This window comes from Castor canadensis, chromosome 2 (assembly GCF_047511655.1).
Source record: "Castor canadensis chromosome 2, mCasCan1.hap1v2, whole genome shotgun sequence".
NCBI classification, from domain to species: domain Eukaryota; kingdom Metazoa; phylum Chordata; class Mammalia; order Rodentia; family Castoridae; genus Castor; species Castor canadensis.
Window position 1 is genome coordinate 93122084 of NC_133387.1, and position 14915 is coordinate 93136998.

The 14915-nt window shown below is 43.6% G+C and overlaps 1 protein-coding gene and 1 non-coding gene across 4 annotated transcripts in view; one reads left to right on the forward strand and one right to left on the reverse strand.

Moving 5' to 3' along the window:
• The window catches only part of Matcap2 (microtubule associated tyrosine carboxypeptidase 2), a 44183-nt gene extending 39050 nt beyond the window's left edge, over positions 1-5133 (forward strand). For all 3 annotated transcript variants that reach the window (XM_020182915.2, XM_074065292.1, XM_074065293.1), the window contains one exon: positions 2371-5133. In XM_020182915.2, the coding sequence (XP_020038504.1) occupies positions 2371-2532 (162 nt within the window). In that variant the 3' untranslated portion in view covers positions 2533-5133. The remainder of the gene's footprint in view (positions 1-2370) is intronic.
• On the reverse strand, positions 834-967 carry LOC141421139 (small nucleolar RNA SNORA51). Its single transcript, XR_012445813.1, has one exon. It is a non-coding gene; the product is annotated as a small nucleolar RNA SNORA51 (small nucleolar RNA).
• Positions 5134-14915: the final 9782 nt, after the last annotated feature.

Here is a 14915-nt window from a genome sequence, read left to right on the forward strand (position 1 = left end):
GTAGTCCCAGTAGTCGAAAGACTGAGGAAGGAAGATCTCTTGAGCCTAGAAGTTTGAGACCAACCTAGCAAGACCCTGCCTCAAAAAAAAAAAATGACTGCTAACAAATGCCAGCTATCATCTGAGCTTTCAGATTTTTGCTGACTTAGGACCTTCCCTTGATGCTGATGCTGTTGACTAGTCAGGGTGCTGTTTTTTGCTGAAGGTTGGGCATCTATGGAAGTTTCTTAAAATAAGACAACAGTGCATTTTGCCACATTGATTGACTCTTCCTTCCATGAAAGCTTTCCATGAAAGCTAGCTGTTTGATAGCATTTTGCCTACAGTAGAACTTCTTTCAAAATTGGAGTTATTTCTCTCAAACCCTGCTGTAGCTTTATCAAAACAGTTTATGTAATATTCTAAATGGTTTATTGTTAACATCAGCAATGTACACAGCATCTCCATTAGGAGTGGATTGCATCTCAAGAGACCATTTTCTTTGCTCATCCGTTAGAACTCCTCGTCTTTGAAAAGTTTTATCATGAGATTACAGCAACTCGTTACATATTCAGGCTCTTCTAATTCTGGTTCTCTTGATGCTTCTACTACATCTGCAGTTACTTCTTCCATTGAAGTCTTGAACCCAACCTCAGAGTCATTCAGAAGGGTTGGAATCAACATCTTCCCAACTCCTGTCAATTGATATTTTGACCTCCCACGAGCCACAAATTGTAGATGAGCATTGGCTTCAATTTCAAGTCACCAGCTGTATTAGCCCCTAGCAATAGAGTCAGCTTGTCCTTTGAAGCATCGAAGCCATGCACTGACTTCTTCCCCCACTCACTCCTACCCCATGTCTTCCTATTCACAATACAAACCAGGCACAGATCCTGGGTTGAAGTGTTCATGGGGTAAGTTTATTTTTCCTCTTCTTTATCCATACAGTCAGTATAAGAACAAAGCTTGTGGTAAGCACCAGGAAGCCCAGCATTGACTTCTCTCTAGCTATGAAAGTCCAAGGTGGCATCTTCTCCTACTGTAAGGCTGTATTGTCCTCATTGAAATCTATTGTTCAGTGTAGCCGCCTTCATCAGTTATCCTAGCTAGATCTGCTGGATAACTTCCTGTGGATTCTGCATCAGTACTTGCTGCTTTACCTGTACTTTTATGTTATAGAGATTGTTTCTTAAACATCATGAACCACCTCTGCTGGCTTCAAACTTTTCTTCTGCAGCTTTTTCACCTCTCTTAGCCTTCACAGAATTGGAGAGTTAGGGCCTTGCTCTGGGTTAGACTTTGGCTTATGGGAATGTTGTGGCTATTTTGATCTTCTGTCCAGGCCACTAAAATGTTTACCAGATCAACAGTTAGGCTGTTTGATTTTTTTATTGTTCATGAGTTCATTGGACTAGCATTTTCAGTTCTTTCTAGAAGTTTCATTCATGACTTAGCTGTTAGGCACAAAAGACCCAGCTTTTGGTTTAGCTTGCCTTTTGACATGCTTTTTTTCACTATTCTTAATCATTTCTAGTTCTGGTTTACAGTGAGAGACCTTTAAGTCTTCTTTTCACTTAAATACTCAGAGGCCATTGTAAATTATTAATTGGCCTAATTAATTGGAATTGATCAGGGAATAGGAAGAGCGAGAGATGGGGGAACAACAGATAAATTTACCATCTTACATGAACACAGTTTGTGGACTCCCTAAATAATTACAATAGTAACATCAAAGATCACTGAAGACAGATCACCAATGACAAATACAGTAATAACACAAAGTTGAACTATTGTAAGAAAAGACAAAAATGTGGCACAGAGACACAAAATAAGCATATTATTTCAAAAATGTCACCAATAGACTTGCTCAGCATAAAAAACACAGTATTTGCAAAGCATCACAAGATGATGTATGCCTGTATGTATTTATTCCCTCCTGTCGTTAACTCAGAATAGTTTAGGAATTAAACCATATCAATAGCAACAAATCTACTTTCATTACATATAGGAGTGTAAATACTAAGTAAATAATTTTGATAATAAAAACTTTTAAAAAACTAATAGGAATAGAATATGAGCATTATTTCTTTTCAAAAAGCCTTTCCTACCAAACCTGGAAGAATATTGTCCACTATTTACAGTGAACCAAGCATTCAGGAGGCAGACTGAGGCAAGAAGATTAAGAATTCAAGGCCAGCTTTGGCTACAAAGTGAGTTTGAGGCCAGCCTGAGCTACATAGTGAGATTGCCTGAAAAGAACAGAAAAAAGAACAAATTGTGTGCGTGTGTGTGTGTGCGCGCAGAGAATAAAAATGCTGTGGAGAAACACAGTGCACAACAACCAAAAAAATGTAACTTCTTATTGTGTTTTAAAATTTCTCCTTTTTTCAGGTTTCTTATGAAGATGTGGATCGCTTAAAGGGATTGGCAGTTACTGAAAACATGAGGGTCCCTCACTTCCTGCAGGACCATGGCCGGTACATGGAACATTTAGAGAAGATCATGGAAGTGAATGAACTGACTGACACAGAACTGAAGGACCTCATATACTAATTAGCATTCTTGCAAACATAGCTCAGCTATACCTCCAGGTATTTTACCACTTAGGTGCAGTTAGCACCAGCAGATTTATAAAAGAGGATGACTGTTTACTTGAGTTTTCTGAAGATGGTCTTCAGTATCCAGCTGAATTTTTAGCTTAAGTACAAACCTTAAACTCTTTCCCTAAAATGTTTCTATTGGCTTCAGGGAAAGTTACTCATATTTCATCTGAGTCTCAAGAAAGTCAAATGAAAATCCTGCTGAGCGTGTTTGAAGCCTCTTGGTTGCATAGAGTGATAAACTTCCATCTGATCACAGAGGCCAGCAGTGTCCTAAAAGGTTATATTTTTTCTGATAAATAATGGTAATTGTATTTCTCTGAAAATTTAGTTTTGTGACATTCAAAAAAAATTCTAAGATTTCTTATTTCTCCCACATGTTAAAGAGACTGGGGAAAAGCAATTTAAGATTTTTTCTTTAAGTCCTTTATTATTATTTCACCTTAAAGGAACTAAATTAGAGGGTTTTTTTTTTCTTTTTTTTTTCCGGTGCTGGGAATCAAGCCCTTAGGGGCCTCATGCCTGCTAAGAAGCATGCATGTACTCTGCACTCTGCCCCTGAGCCACATCCTCAGCTCTCTGAAAAGTGCTTCTTTTAGTCTTTTCTTATTAGAGAATTGCCTCTTTTTTTTGTCCACTTCTCTCTAAACAGAACTCTGTTTTCATTTGCTGAAACATTTTAATTTTGCCCCTTTAAATTTTTAACAGTTTTAAAGTCTTCCCTTTGTATTATGTTATATAAATGATAAATGTACATTGCTGAGAAGTTTGTCTACCCAATTTAAAATAGTTGGGAAAGAGGAAGGCTACTCACCTGTTTTGGAATATGTAACAAGAAGGGGACATTTGCCCCCATTTAGACAGATCTAGAATAAACCTGACCATGCTCTGAAAATGAAATTTCTGGGCATTCCCATCTGATAAACCACCCTTGTGACACTTGCCTAGTGTGTTTTATCAGGATCCTTGACTTCATCAACCAGTAATGACATACTTTGAATTAAAAATTAAGAGTTCTGTTTTGTTATATTTTTCCTGCTATTAGATAACGAGCTTTGTAATTGATCAGTTTTGATTTATATTGGGTGTTATACTTGGAAACAAATTGTTCTTCATACACCTTACTCTAAAGATCAGAAAGAATGCTGCTGTAAGCACCCCAGGCAAGATTGCTACAGCTGTTTTTACCCAAGGCTATCAAAGAGTTTTATCTTTACCTCATTTCAGGCTAATATGGTGCTATTGCTGCAAAGCCTGGTTCACATTCATTCTAGATGATTTTAGGAAATCTTCTGTAGGTTAGGTAATGTGAATTTTCTCTTTCACATACCTAGAAAGGCTTGCCTTCCAAAAAAGAATGTTATAGCAAACAGGATATACTCTAGTTGGTGCCTAGAGGTTCTTAGAAAGCCACACAGCATCTTGCCTTTGGCAGTAGAGGCCCAGGTCCTTTGGAATACTGAAAGCCCCCTCCTACCCCACATACATTGTGCCATGCTGTCTGGCATGACTCCACAGATCTGTTTGCCAGGTGGGGTCAGAGTGCACCAAGATTTATCAGACACAGGAAATTTACTCTTGACACCTCAAGCATGTATCTCCTTGTAGTAGAGTTGTGTATACTTTCAACTTTGTGTAGTGTTTTCTGACTTTATCTAAAACTCACAGAAGGTAATTATGAAAACTGTGTTGTAGGAATAGACAGAAATGGTGATGTTTACATCCTGTGATTTAAGCCCAGATGCTTTATCAGTTCAACATTTGCAATCAGTAACACTGCTAATCTTACTTTATGGTTTAAGTATAAAGGAAAATCACAGAAGCCTTAATTTTCTACTGATAGGATAATTTGTAGTGGCTCAGTAGTCCTGGAATTTAAAGGGGACAGATATTTCTGTGTCTGATTTGGGAAAGGAACTGCTTTCTTGCCTTACTGCTTTGGTGTAAAATGAAAAATAGGAGCATTCTGAATACGAAAGCGACCTTAAGTTACATTGATTGTCTTTAAGATGTTTTAAAAGTTAGCAGTGAATCAAAAGTAGTTTCGGAACAGTAGAAATACATAGAGCGTTAAGTTTTCAAAGTTGAAATTGAAAATTAAATACACGTTTATTCATTCTCTTTCTTGAAATAGAGATAAGTCAATTTTGTTCCCTAAAATAAAAGTTTAAATAAACAGAAAGTTACATCAACAGTACTTAGCTGAAGATCATATGGATTTTAATTATAATTCTTTTTGCTATTGGCTATTGATTAGAATTCCATCAGTTTTGTTTACTGTAATTCCAACATGTATCAAAGACAAATTTTGATAAACTATTAAGTTTTAATATCAGACGGATTCAAAGTAAAATTAATGTTTGCAAACATAACTCTGTAGTTTTCATTTCTGAATATTTTTATTTTTGTAAAAGTGCTTTAAATTCGTATTGTTTGTTTTGTTGTATCTTTTCAGGCATTTTGTGTCTACCTATAACAGAGAAATAGCTTTGAGGTTCTCAAATGAAGTATGTGGATATCTATGCATATAAACTTCTGTTCTTTGAAAACTGTATTTTTATTGTGGCACTTCTTATTTTCTGTTGCGTGGTAATTATTGAAAGGACATCAGTAAATCTGACTTCCCAGTGTCCTTACATATAGAGAAATGTTACATTTACTGTAGCCCACCTTTCCCCTGATTCCTTCAGCTCATAAGCTCTTGGGATGTATAGAGTAGGAAAAAGGAGAGGGACAGTTTTGTTACTGCCCCGTTCATTTAGTAAACTTTTATGCAGAGCCTCTTGAGCAGGATCTGTGCTGCGTGCCAGAGGTCCTCCAATAAAAAAATCCAGTGAGTAAGAGGCCTGGAAGCCGATTACAGCCCAGCCAGTCCTGTATTCAAAAAGTGCTACCAAAAGAATGGACACTGTAGGCAGTGGACCTGCCTGTGTGTTTTAAACAGAGGCAAAAATGGTGATTGTTGAGTTTTATCACCGCTCTTTGCAAAACTTGTGTTTGGAGCCTGAGCAGTGTTAGCCCAGTGGAAGGAGTAGACCATGAAAGCAGCAGCCTGGATGGGGTGGGGGTGTAGCTCAGTGGTCGAGTGCTTGCCTAGCATGTGCACAGCCCTGTGTTTGATACCCAGCATGTCAAAAAGGGGGAAAAAAAAAAGCACAACCCAGCCTGGATGCCCAAGGAACTGACACCTGTATCCTTAAGATGATGGCCCTTGATCAGGGACTGAGAGATGAATGCATGTGCCCTCACCCACCAGGGCAAGTAGCTGCTCTTTGAATTCAGAGAGCTTTGCCAGGCTAAGGGTTGTGGTTCATGTCTGTAATCCCAGCACTCAGGAGGCTGAAGCAGGAAGACAGAGCATTCTTGCTATATAGTGAGAACTGTCTCAAAGAAAAAACAAGTCTTATCAGCCAGCTGTAGTTTTTGTTCACTGAAATTGCCATAGCTAAAAGAATTAATGCCTTGAAACTGAAGCCAGAATGTGTGATACCAATGCTTGTAGCTAGCTGGGGAAGAGCCTTAAGAAGCAGCAGACACTGCGCCAGTGGCTCATACCTGTAATCCTACCTCTGCCTCCTACTCAGGAGGCAGAGATCAGGAGTTTTGTGGTTCAAAGCCAGCCTGGACAAATAGTTTATGAGACCCTATCTTTAAAAAATCCATCACAAAAAAGGGCCGGTGGAGTGACTCAAGGTGTAGACCCTGAGTTCAAACCCTGGTACTGAAGGAAAGAAAAAAAGCAGGATTTTATTGTACAGTACTTTCCTGGGGGTTGGGGGGATATCTGGACAATTTTTTTCCTAACATAGGAATGAGACCTAAAAAAATTCCTGCCATCATATATACCAAAGTTCCTAATGACAACAAATACTTAATTACCTGTGGTGTAACCATCTCAAATTTAGGTTAACCAGAGGACTTGGTTCTCCTGCCCTTGTACAATATCTCCATCATGTGTAGAGTACTTTTTCTAATAATTGCTGTTAGATCACTAAGAAAATGACCCTCCTGGAGTTGGGACGACACTAATTCTTTTTTGTCCCTGGTTCATGTTGAAAGATCTAATTTTCTCAGCAGTGAATTATTTGCAGGGCTGTACTCAGTAATTAGATATTAACGGAAAAGATCCTGAAGGCCTGCCAGGCAGTTTGAACAACAGCAAGAATTCTGAGTGGATTTCTGAGTGCCCACCTACAACTGTCCACCAGAGGGACCTCTCGCTCTTTTCCTGTTTCTTCCCACTCTGTCCAGTATTTTATCTTTGGCTGGCGGCCACTAGAGGTTTAACCTTTTTTAGTTGACACTTGCAGCTAAATCCTCACCTGTACTTTGATTTCAAGCAAGAATAACTTGTAGGGAAGGTTTGTGTATCATTTGAATTCAAGAGAAGGAGTTACCCAAGTCTCCAGTAGGCCTGTTCTTAACTCTGCTGCTGCTTCTGTCCATCTGAGACTCATACTGATAAGCTCGCCATAAAATTCCTTGAGATGATTTGGACTGAGTCTGCATATTTACTACTTACGGATCTTTTAAACTCAGCTGTTTTATCTTAGCAGCAAAATTAGCTTAGATGCTTCTCAGTAAAATCAGTTTTTCCCTTTTAGAGAAATAGAGAGAAGGAGCTATTGATGGAAGCTGTTGGCCAAAAGGGAGATTTCTCTTGATCACAGACATCTTAAACCCCATCTTGTTTGGGTACTCAGCAGCTTGCTGGCTCACTCCAGACCAAATATACTCAGACAGGTTAAGCCTCTAGGCTATTCAAGTAAAATGCAGAAGTCTGTCTCCTTCACATCCAAGGTAAACAGGCTTCCTACTGAGAAGTGGGCTTCTTTCCCAGGCCTGGTAAGCAAACAGCTAAGGTGTTTAGGGCTAGATATGTAGCTGGATCATCCATATACTGAGGGTGAGAATTAAGGCCTTTGCAGCCTCCAGGGTTCTACTGGAAGCTGTTGGTGGTCAAGGTCAAGACTGAGGCTGACTCCTCATAGTTCTGAGGCTCTTGTGTGTTCACTGCTTCTAGTTGGCAGTACACATCTTCTACTCAGGAGTCCCAGCACCAGAACAGAATAGAGATCCCCTCAGAGAGAGACTAAAATTCTCTGGTGACTTGGACTTCTTAGATAAGTAAATGACGATCGATCTGTGCTGTTCAGAAATATGAACACTTCTACAAATATGATTTATTCAGTGTTATCTGGCAATTACAGTAATGAAAAAATCCACACTGAACTCTGTTAGGACGGTGAAGTCAAGGACTCAAGATTCTTAATAAAATTGTCCCAGTAACAATGGGTCCCTGTTTATCGGTCAGCTTCAGTGCTACATGTTTTCAGTTGCCTTGCTGATTTCTGACAGGATTTTGTAGCTATTGTTCTTGTTGCTGAGTCTCTTACCTACCCTGTTAAAAGCCACACTAAAATTCTAAGTAAACAAAAGCCACCACAATTCATCTTGACACCATCCACCCGGTTTCTAACCTCTTTCCACTGTTATTTATAGTAGGTTCAGCCACATTTCTAGGCACCATGTCTAAACCAGCTTCCCTCCACATTGATATTTTTCAAAGTGGGAGCCACAGGGCACCGTTACCAATGCAGCAGGACCACAGCCACGCCTAGTCACTGTCCCATCATCAGACTGTGGGTTAAGGCATATGAAAGCTCCTCTGGTGATCACCATGCACCAAGTGGGAAGCCCAGTACCCGAGAGGAAGACTCACTGCCTTGGGAAAGGCGGTTCACAAATGACCCACCAGGGTCTAGGCCAGTCTGTACAGAGGGTCTCATCCTTGGATTCCTGACTCCCTGTCCTTGGCTTTAGTGAGTGAGTGAGTGTGTGTGTGAGTGTGTGTGTGTGTGTTTGCAGAGGGAGTTATAGTCCAGGAAATTCATAGGATCTCTCAATGCATAGGACTGGGATGATGTCTGTTTGCCAAGAGATGAAGCATTTTTTGAATTTCTATTTTAAAATGGCACTTCAGAGTGTCTCAGAACTCAGCAAAGAACTGCACATTACACAGCAGCTAGGGCTGGCTGGCTGCCACCCTTCTCTGGCTACAAACTTGGGCTCTATCCAAAGTAGCTTGTTCTAGTGCAGTAACACAACCCCAGCCAGCTGCGCTTGCTCCTTATCTCAGCCGAAGTTGGGTCTTGATATTTCCCGCCCCCAACAGTCATTTAATTAAATAATTCATCATAACGGAGTCAGCAGGTGCTTAGGCGGTTGCACCTTCCATCATAACTACGGATTGAAACAGCCTGCTAAGCAGACATCATTAGGTACCCCAGAACCAAAAGCACACAGTGAAGCATGCCTTGTGTGGTTTGACCCCCAAACTTAGGAAAACAGAAGCAGCTGGGAGATCCTTCAGAGGCTCTTTCTCCCCGACTCTCTCCTGTCCAAGCCATCTCTGCCAGTCACCTCCCCGCAGAAGCAGAACTCTCCAAGGACAACACAATGCCTTCTTTGCCTGCCACTGTCCTCCATAGGCCTTGGAACTTCACTGCCCTGCCAGACCCAAGATTGCCACCTTACCTCACCCAGCCTGGTCACCCAGGCACAAAATCAGAGGAAAACAGTTCTACCCTCTGTCCCTGGAGGGATGGGGTGGCACCTAGAGACACCCCCTTGGGAAGCAAGAACCAGAGGCCCTGGATTCCTCTGCCCGCACCTCACCTTTGCTTTTAGGACCTGTCCTTGCTGTCCCAGGCTGTACCTGTGCCTTGACCATCCCTCTGTTTCTGGGGTAATTCTAAACTCTCAGGTCAACCTCAGCTACCCATTCAGTTTCCAGGAAGACACAGGAAATTTGGAGACTGGAACCATGCCTACCTTTGTCATGGCCACTTGTTTTCCACAGCCCTCCTTGGCTTACTAACAGGCCCCGGCCAATTGTACCCACTCCTTATTGCTCTCTCTCTTTTTTCTTTTTGTGGTACTGGGTTTTGAACTCAAGACCTCATGCTTGCTTGACAAGCACTCTTACCACTTGAGACACTACACCAGCTAATATCCATTTCTTATCACAGTAAAATTTGAGTCCTTAATGCTCCTCCCCCGAATGATCAAACCATTCATCACAACGGAGTCAGCAGGGCACTTGCATGACTGCATCTTCCATCACTGACTGTCGGAACTCAGCTTTTGAAGCAGACACCAAAACCAAAAGCCCACGTATGGTTTGACCCTGCAAGTCAGCTTTCCCCCATCCCCAACCCCTGCCACCATTGAAGATAACATGATGGTGGTGGTTGTGATGTTTACTTTGTGACAAACATTTAATCTCTATTATAATACTGCAAGACAGGAAGAAATATCCTCATTTTTCGGAAAAGGAACCTCAGGTAGGTCAAGCAACTTCCCCAAGTCACACCGATAGAAATTCCAGAATAGATTTGAATAGGATTTGGGGCCCATCACATCATTACAAACTAAGATCTCAGTGTCACTAAGGACTTCCCCCACTCTTTTCCTGCCAGTACCCCTATATTTGTTGGGGCCTCTGGCTCTACTGGGTCCCATTCACAAAGGGAAGAAAATGCCAGAGGACTAGCTCTGCTGCTCTGATGCAGAGTGTGGTGTGGAGGGACAGGTGAGAAGCCGGCCTCACTCCTCAATTCCAGGGATTTCTCTGTTTGCTACACACTTCCTCCACATCAGGATTTGTCCTGGGTGTCAAGGCCAGAAGAGGGACCAGGTGGAGACCTGCACCACCCCAAGTCTCCTCATGGCCTGCCTTACTGCTGCCCTTGGAGAGGCAAGCACAGCCACATTCCACTAGACTTTTGGGAGCTATGTAGCTCCCCTCCCTCACCTCAAACTTCTCCGTGTTCTGTTGCTTATCTGTTGCGGGAATCTCAAGCTGAGATACGGGACACTGAGGCAGTTTAGCAGGAAGCAACATTTTATTGTGCCGGCACAGACAGCGGACTCGTGTCCAAAGGCTGAGCCCCATCCGTTTCATGGGGCCAGACCTAATCCTTAGTACTGCTATGGGCAGTAATTGATCCCACTGCAGATGGGTCTCCTGACACAGTTTTCCTAGCTATAATTTTAGGGTTCCATTCATGTGCTCCACTTATCCTGAACTCTGGGGGTGGTAGGTCATATGCAAGTTCCAGGTGATTCCTAAGCCCTTAGCCATCAGCTGTACCACCTCGGTCACAAAGGCTGGCCCATTGTCTGACCCAGTTGACACAGATTCTCCAAACCAAGGGATGATTTCCTTCAACAGACATCTGGCCACCTCCCGGGCCTTTTCAGTCCACGTGGGGAAGGCTTCCACCCACCCTGAGAAGGTACAAACAAACACCAACAGATATTTACATCCTCCAATGCATGGCATTTCACTGAAGTCCAGGATTAAGTTTTCAAGAGGAGTTCCACCAACATTCGGGGCACAAGGGGACACTCTTGGTCCTTTTCTGGGATTACTTTTGGCACATAAGGTACATCTCTCACATATTGTCTTACTTATTGCTGGAGAGCCTGGGGACATAAAAATGCTGGGCCAGGGTGGACTCAAGGGCTGTTCGCCCTGAATGAGTTCCTTCGTGGAACTGTTTGACAAATGTAGGGGCCAGTGACTCAGGTATGGCAGTGCAGCCATCAGTAAATTTCCACCATCCATTTGGTAGAAGATTTCCCTCCTCAGTCTTAGGCCATGCCTGTTCTTGTGGTGTGTGCTATGGGCCCCATTCAGCTAAGGTGCATGGGAACAAGGCAGCTGTCAGAACAGTTGGGGCTGGTCCCCTTGTGAGGGCTGCAGGTTTGGCCTCCCTGTCAGCTTTCTGGTTTCCCCAAGTAACTGTTGTATCTCCCTTTTGGTGCCCTCAGCAGTGTATAACTGCCATCCGTTTAAGGGCCCACACAGCATCTATCAGTTCGAGGATTTCCTGCCCATACTTGATACTTTTTCCTCCCGAGTTAATGAGTCCCCTCTCTTTATATAAGGCCCTGTGAACATGAATGGTTGTGAAGGCATCTTTGGAATCAGTGTAAATATTTACTTGTACTCCTGCAGTGAGCTGTAGCCTCCACATGAGGGTGACAAGCTCAGCCTTTTGTGCAGAAGTCCCTACCAGCAGCAAGTGAGCCTCAATAACTGAGTCCAAAGTCACCACCGCATAACCAGCAAAGTGTGTGCTGCCCTGGAAAAACCTGCTGCCATCTGTGAAATATTCAATAACCTGATTGCTGATTGGTTGATTGGTTAAATCTAGCCAGCTCAAGAAAACCTCATCCATAACCTCTAAGCAGTCATGCTTCGGGGGCTGGAGCCAATTGGCAATAGAGTGGCTGGGTTTAGAGTCTTAACAATCACCAGCCAGATGTGTGGATTTTCACATGGCATGCTCTGGTATTTGACCATCAGAGAGTTAGCCAATAATTTCCCTTGTACCCCATGAGTGTCAGGACAGAGTGGGGAACCCAGACAGTGAGTTATTGCCCTATGGTGAATTTATCTGCTCTGTTACCAGGGCAGCAGTGGCTACCAAAGCACACAGGCATGGTGGCCAGCCTTGGGAAATGGCATCAATTTGCTTTGATAAATAGGCCACCAGGCAGTGCCAGGAACCTAGCAGCTGGGTCAAGACTCCTACAGCCGTCTCCAGTCTCTTATGTACATATAGTAAGAAGGGCTTCATTACATCTGGCAGGCCCAGAGCACAGATTGGTGAGTGCCTTTTTGATTTCTTTAAAGACTTTCTCTTGTTCCTTTCCCCATACCCATTCTCCCCGCTTTGTGAACTCATAGAGGGGTTTGGCCAAGAGGGAGCAGTTAGGTATCCAGATTTGACAGAAACCTGTGGCCCCCCAAAATTCTCTGATTTGCCTGTGGGTCTTAGGGGCTGGGATGGAACATACAGCCTGTTTCTTCTCAGGGCTGAGCCTGTGTTGCCACTAGGACAAGAGAAAGCTGAGGTATTTGACAGTGTTTTGGCAAATCTAGGCCTTTTTTCCTAGAGACTTTATATCCTGCATCCCATAAAAAAAGAAAGGAGAAAGCGTGTCCTTTCCATGCAGTCTTCCTGAGTTGGTTAGCCAGCAGGAGGTCATCTATGTACTGGAGGAGTGTGCAGCCATGCTGGTCAGCTGAGAAGGCTTTTAGGTCAGATGCCAGGGCAGTTCCAAAAATAGTGGGTGAATTTTTAAAAGTTTGTGGTAACTGATTCCAGGTTAGTTCCCCCTTTCCCCAGTGTTGTGATTTTTCCCATTGAAAGGCAAAAATGGGCTGGCTCTGTGGGGCCAGGCAGATACAGAAGAATACACCTTTAAGATCTAGGCAGGTAAAACACTGTGCCGCAGCTGGGACAAGGCTTAAAAGCATGTATGGATTTGGGACTATGGGGTGTGCAAAATGACAGCTGCTGAATTTACTGCCCAGAAGTCCTGAACTGGCCTGAAATCCTCAGTACCTGATTTCTGGATTGGCAATAAGCATATGCTCCAGGACAACTGACAAGGTCAGAGGATTCCCATATCTTAAGAGTCTGACAAAGTGCTTTTGAATTCCAACCTGGGCCTTGAGAGGAATGAAGTACCATTTCTGGTTGATAGGGGTGACTCCCAGCTTTAATTCTACCACTACTGGGGGCACATTTCAGGCCAGACCTAGAGGGTTATCTTCAGCCCATACTCCTGGAACCTTGAAGGGAAGGTCAGGTATTTCAGGAGTCTTCCCATCAGGAGCATAGAGCCGCCATTCCTCATCTTGTGCAAGCATGGGGATTAGTGTCTTTGCCTTGGGTCCTCTCAACTTAAGGCTGCTGTGACATCTGAATCAAAAGTTATCTGTGCCCTCAGTTTGCATAGCAAGTCCCTGCCCAACATGCCCACAGGGAAATTGGGGAGATAGAGGAATTCATGCCTTAATTCATGACTCCCAAGGTTGCATTGTCTAGCCATTAGGAAAGGGCCATGGACCCAGTCCCCTGTAGCCCCAATAATAGTGGTATGCTTGATGGAAAGAGGTGACCCACTGGTTGGGTCACAACTGAATGTTCAGCACCTGTGTCCACCATGAGGTCAACAGAGTGGCCCCCTATTTTCATTTGGACCATAGGCTCCTGGGGGCCCAATAGAATGGAGCCTGGTCTGTCCTAGTCTTCCTCATAGCCTTCCAGACCTGCCAGACTGACAATGTTTTCCTCTCAAGGACTGGCTCCCCTGTGGATAGACTGATATATTCCTTCAACAGCCTGGCCTCTGCCTCTAATCTGGGGGGCTTTTGGTAAGTCCCCAGCCTGCTTGGGACATTCATTCTTTCAATGCCCTTACTGATGACAGTAGGCACACTGTTTCACTCCCTAGCATGGGAGTGTCCTAGGGGCATTTGCTGTCACCCTCAGGGATTTCCTCTGCCCCTGCCTGGATTTGCTCGTCAGGGCCCACTTGACTGTCCGGCAAGGTCTGCTGCAAGGAGGTCCATTTTCCTTGGATCTTGATTGATAAACACCTTTGAGGCCACCTCCAGGAGCTGGCTAGTGTTCATTCCAGCAAATTCTTCCAGTTTCTGCAAGTCCCGCCTTATGTCTCCCCAGGCCTGGCCAACAAAAGCGGCACTTATCATCCTCTGGTTTTCAGTGGCTTCCGGGTCAGGGGGTGTACAAATGAAAAGCCTCACACAAACGCTCATAGAACTGTCTGGGACTCTCATCTGGCCCTTGGAGGATTTCTGATGTTTTGCTCATGTTCATGGTCTTTTCCCCTACATCCTTCATGCCTTCCAGTAATGCCTCCTGAAATCATTCAAGTTGCTAGTAATCTCAGCTATTATTGGGATCCCAACGTGGATCTTGTTCTGGAAAATAGGCATAAGCATAGGCTTGGGTGTTTAGGGTGGCTAGTGATCTTCTAGCCACTTCACAGCTGCCTGCGTCATACAGTGTCACTCTTCAGTATTAAATAGAGTCAAAAGAAGCTGTTGACAGTCTGTCCAGGTGGGTTGGTGAATCTGGATGACAGACTGCATCGAATCAGTCAGAGCCTGAGGTTTTTCCATGAAGGAGGGGGTGTGACGTTTCCAGTTGAGGAGGTCTGTGGTGGTAAAGGGCTGGTAGACAAATACCCATCCTCCTCCTTTATTTGGCCTTCCTTGTCATAATACATGGTGCTCTGGACTTCCCTCAGGGGCATCTGCAGGGCAGCTAGAGTCTGAGGAAAGGAGGGGACCTCACAGAGACCAGTCAGATGCTTTCGATTGAGTAGGGGATGTGGGGTAAGCACTGGTGTACTCAGAGTGGGTATTCAGTCCATAGGACTTAGGGAGGTCTGGGGAGTTGAGGCCCCAGAAGCTTCTGAACCAGATTTTATAGGTGTGACTGTCCCTTG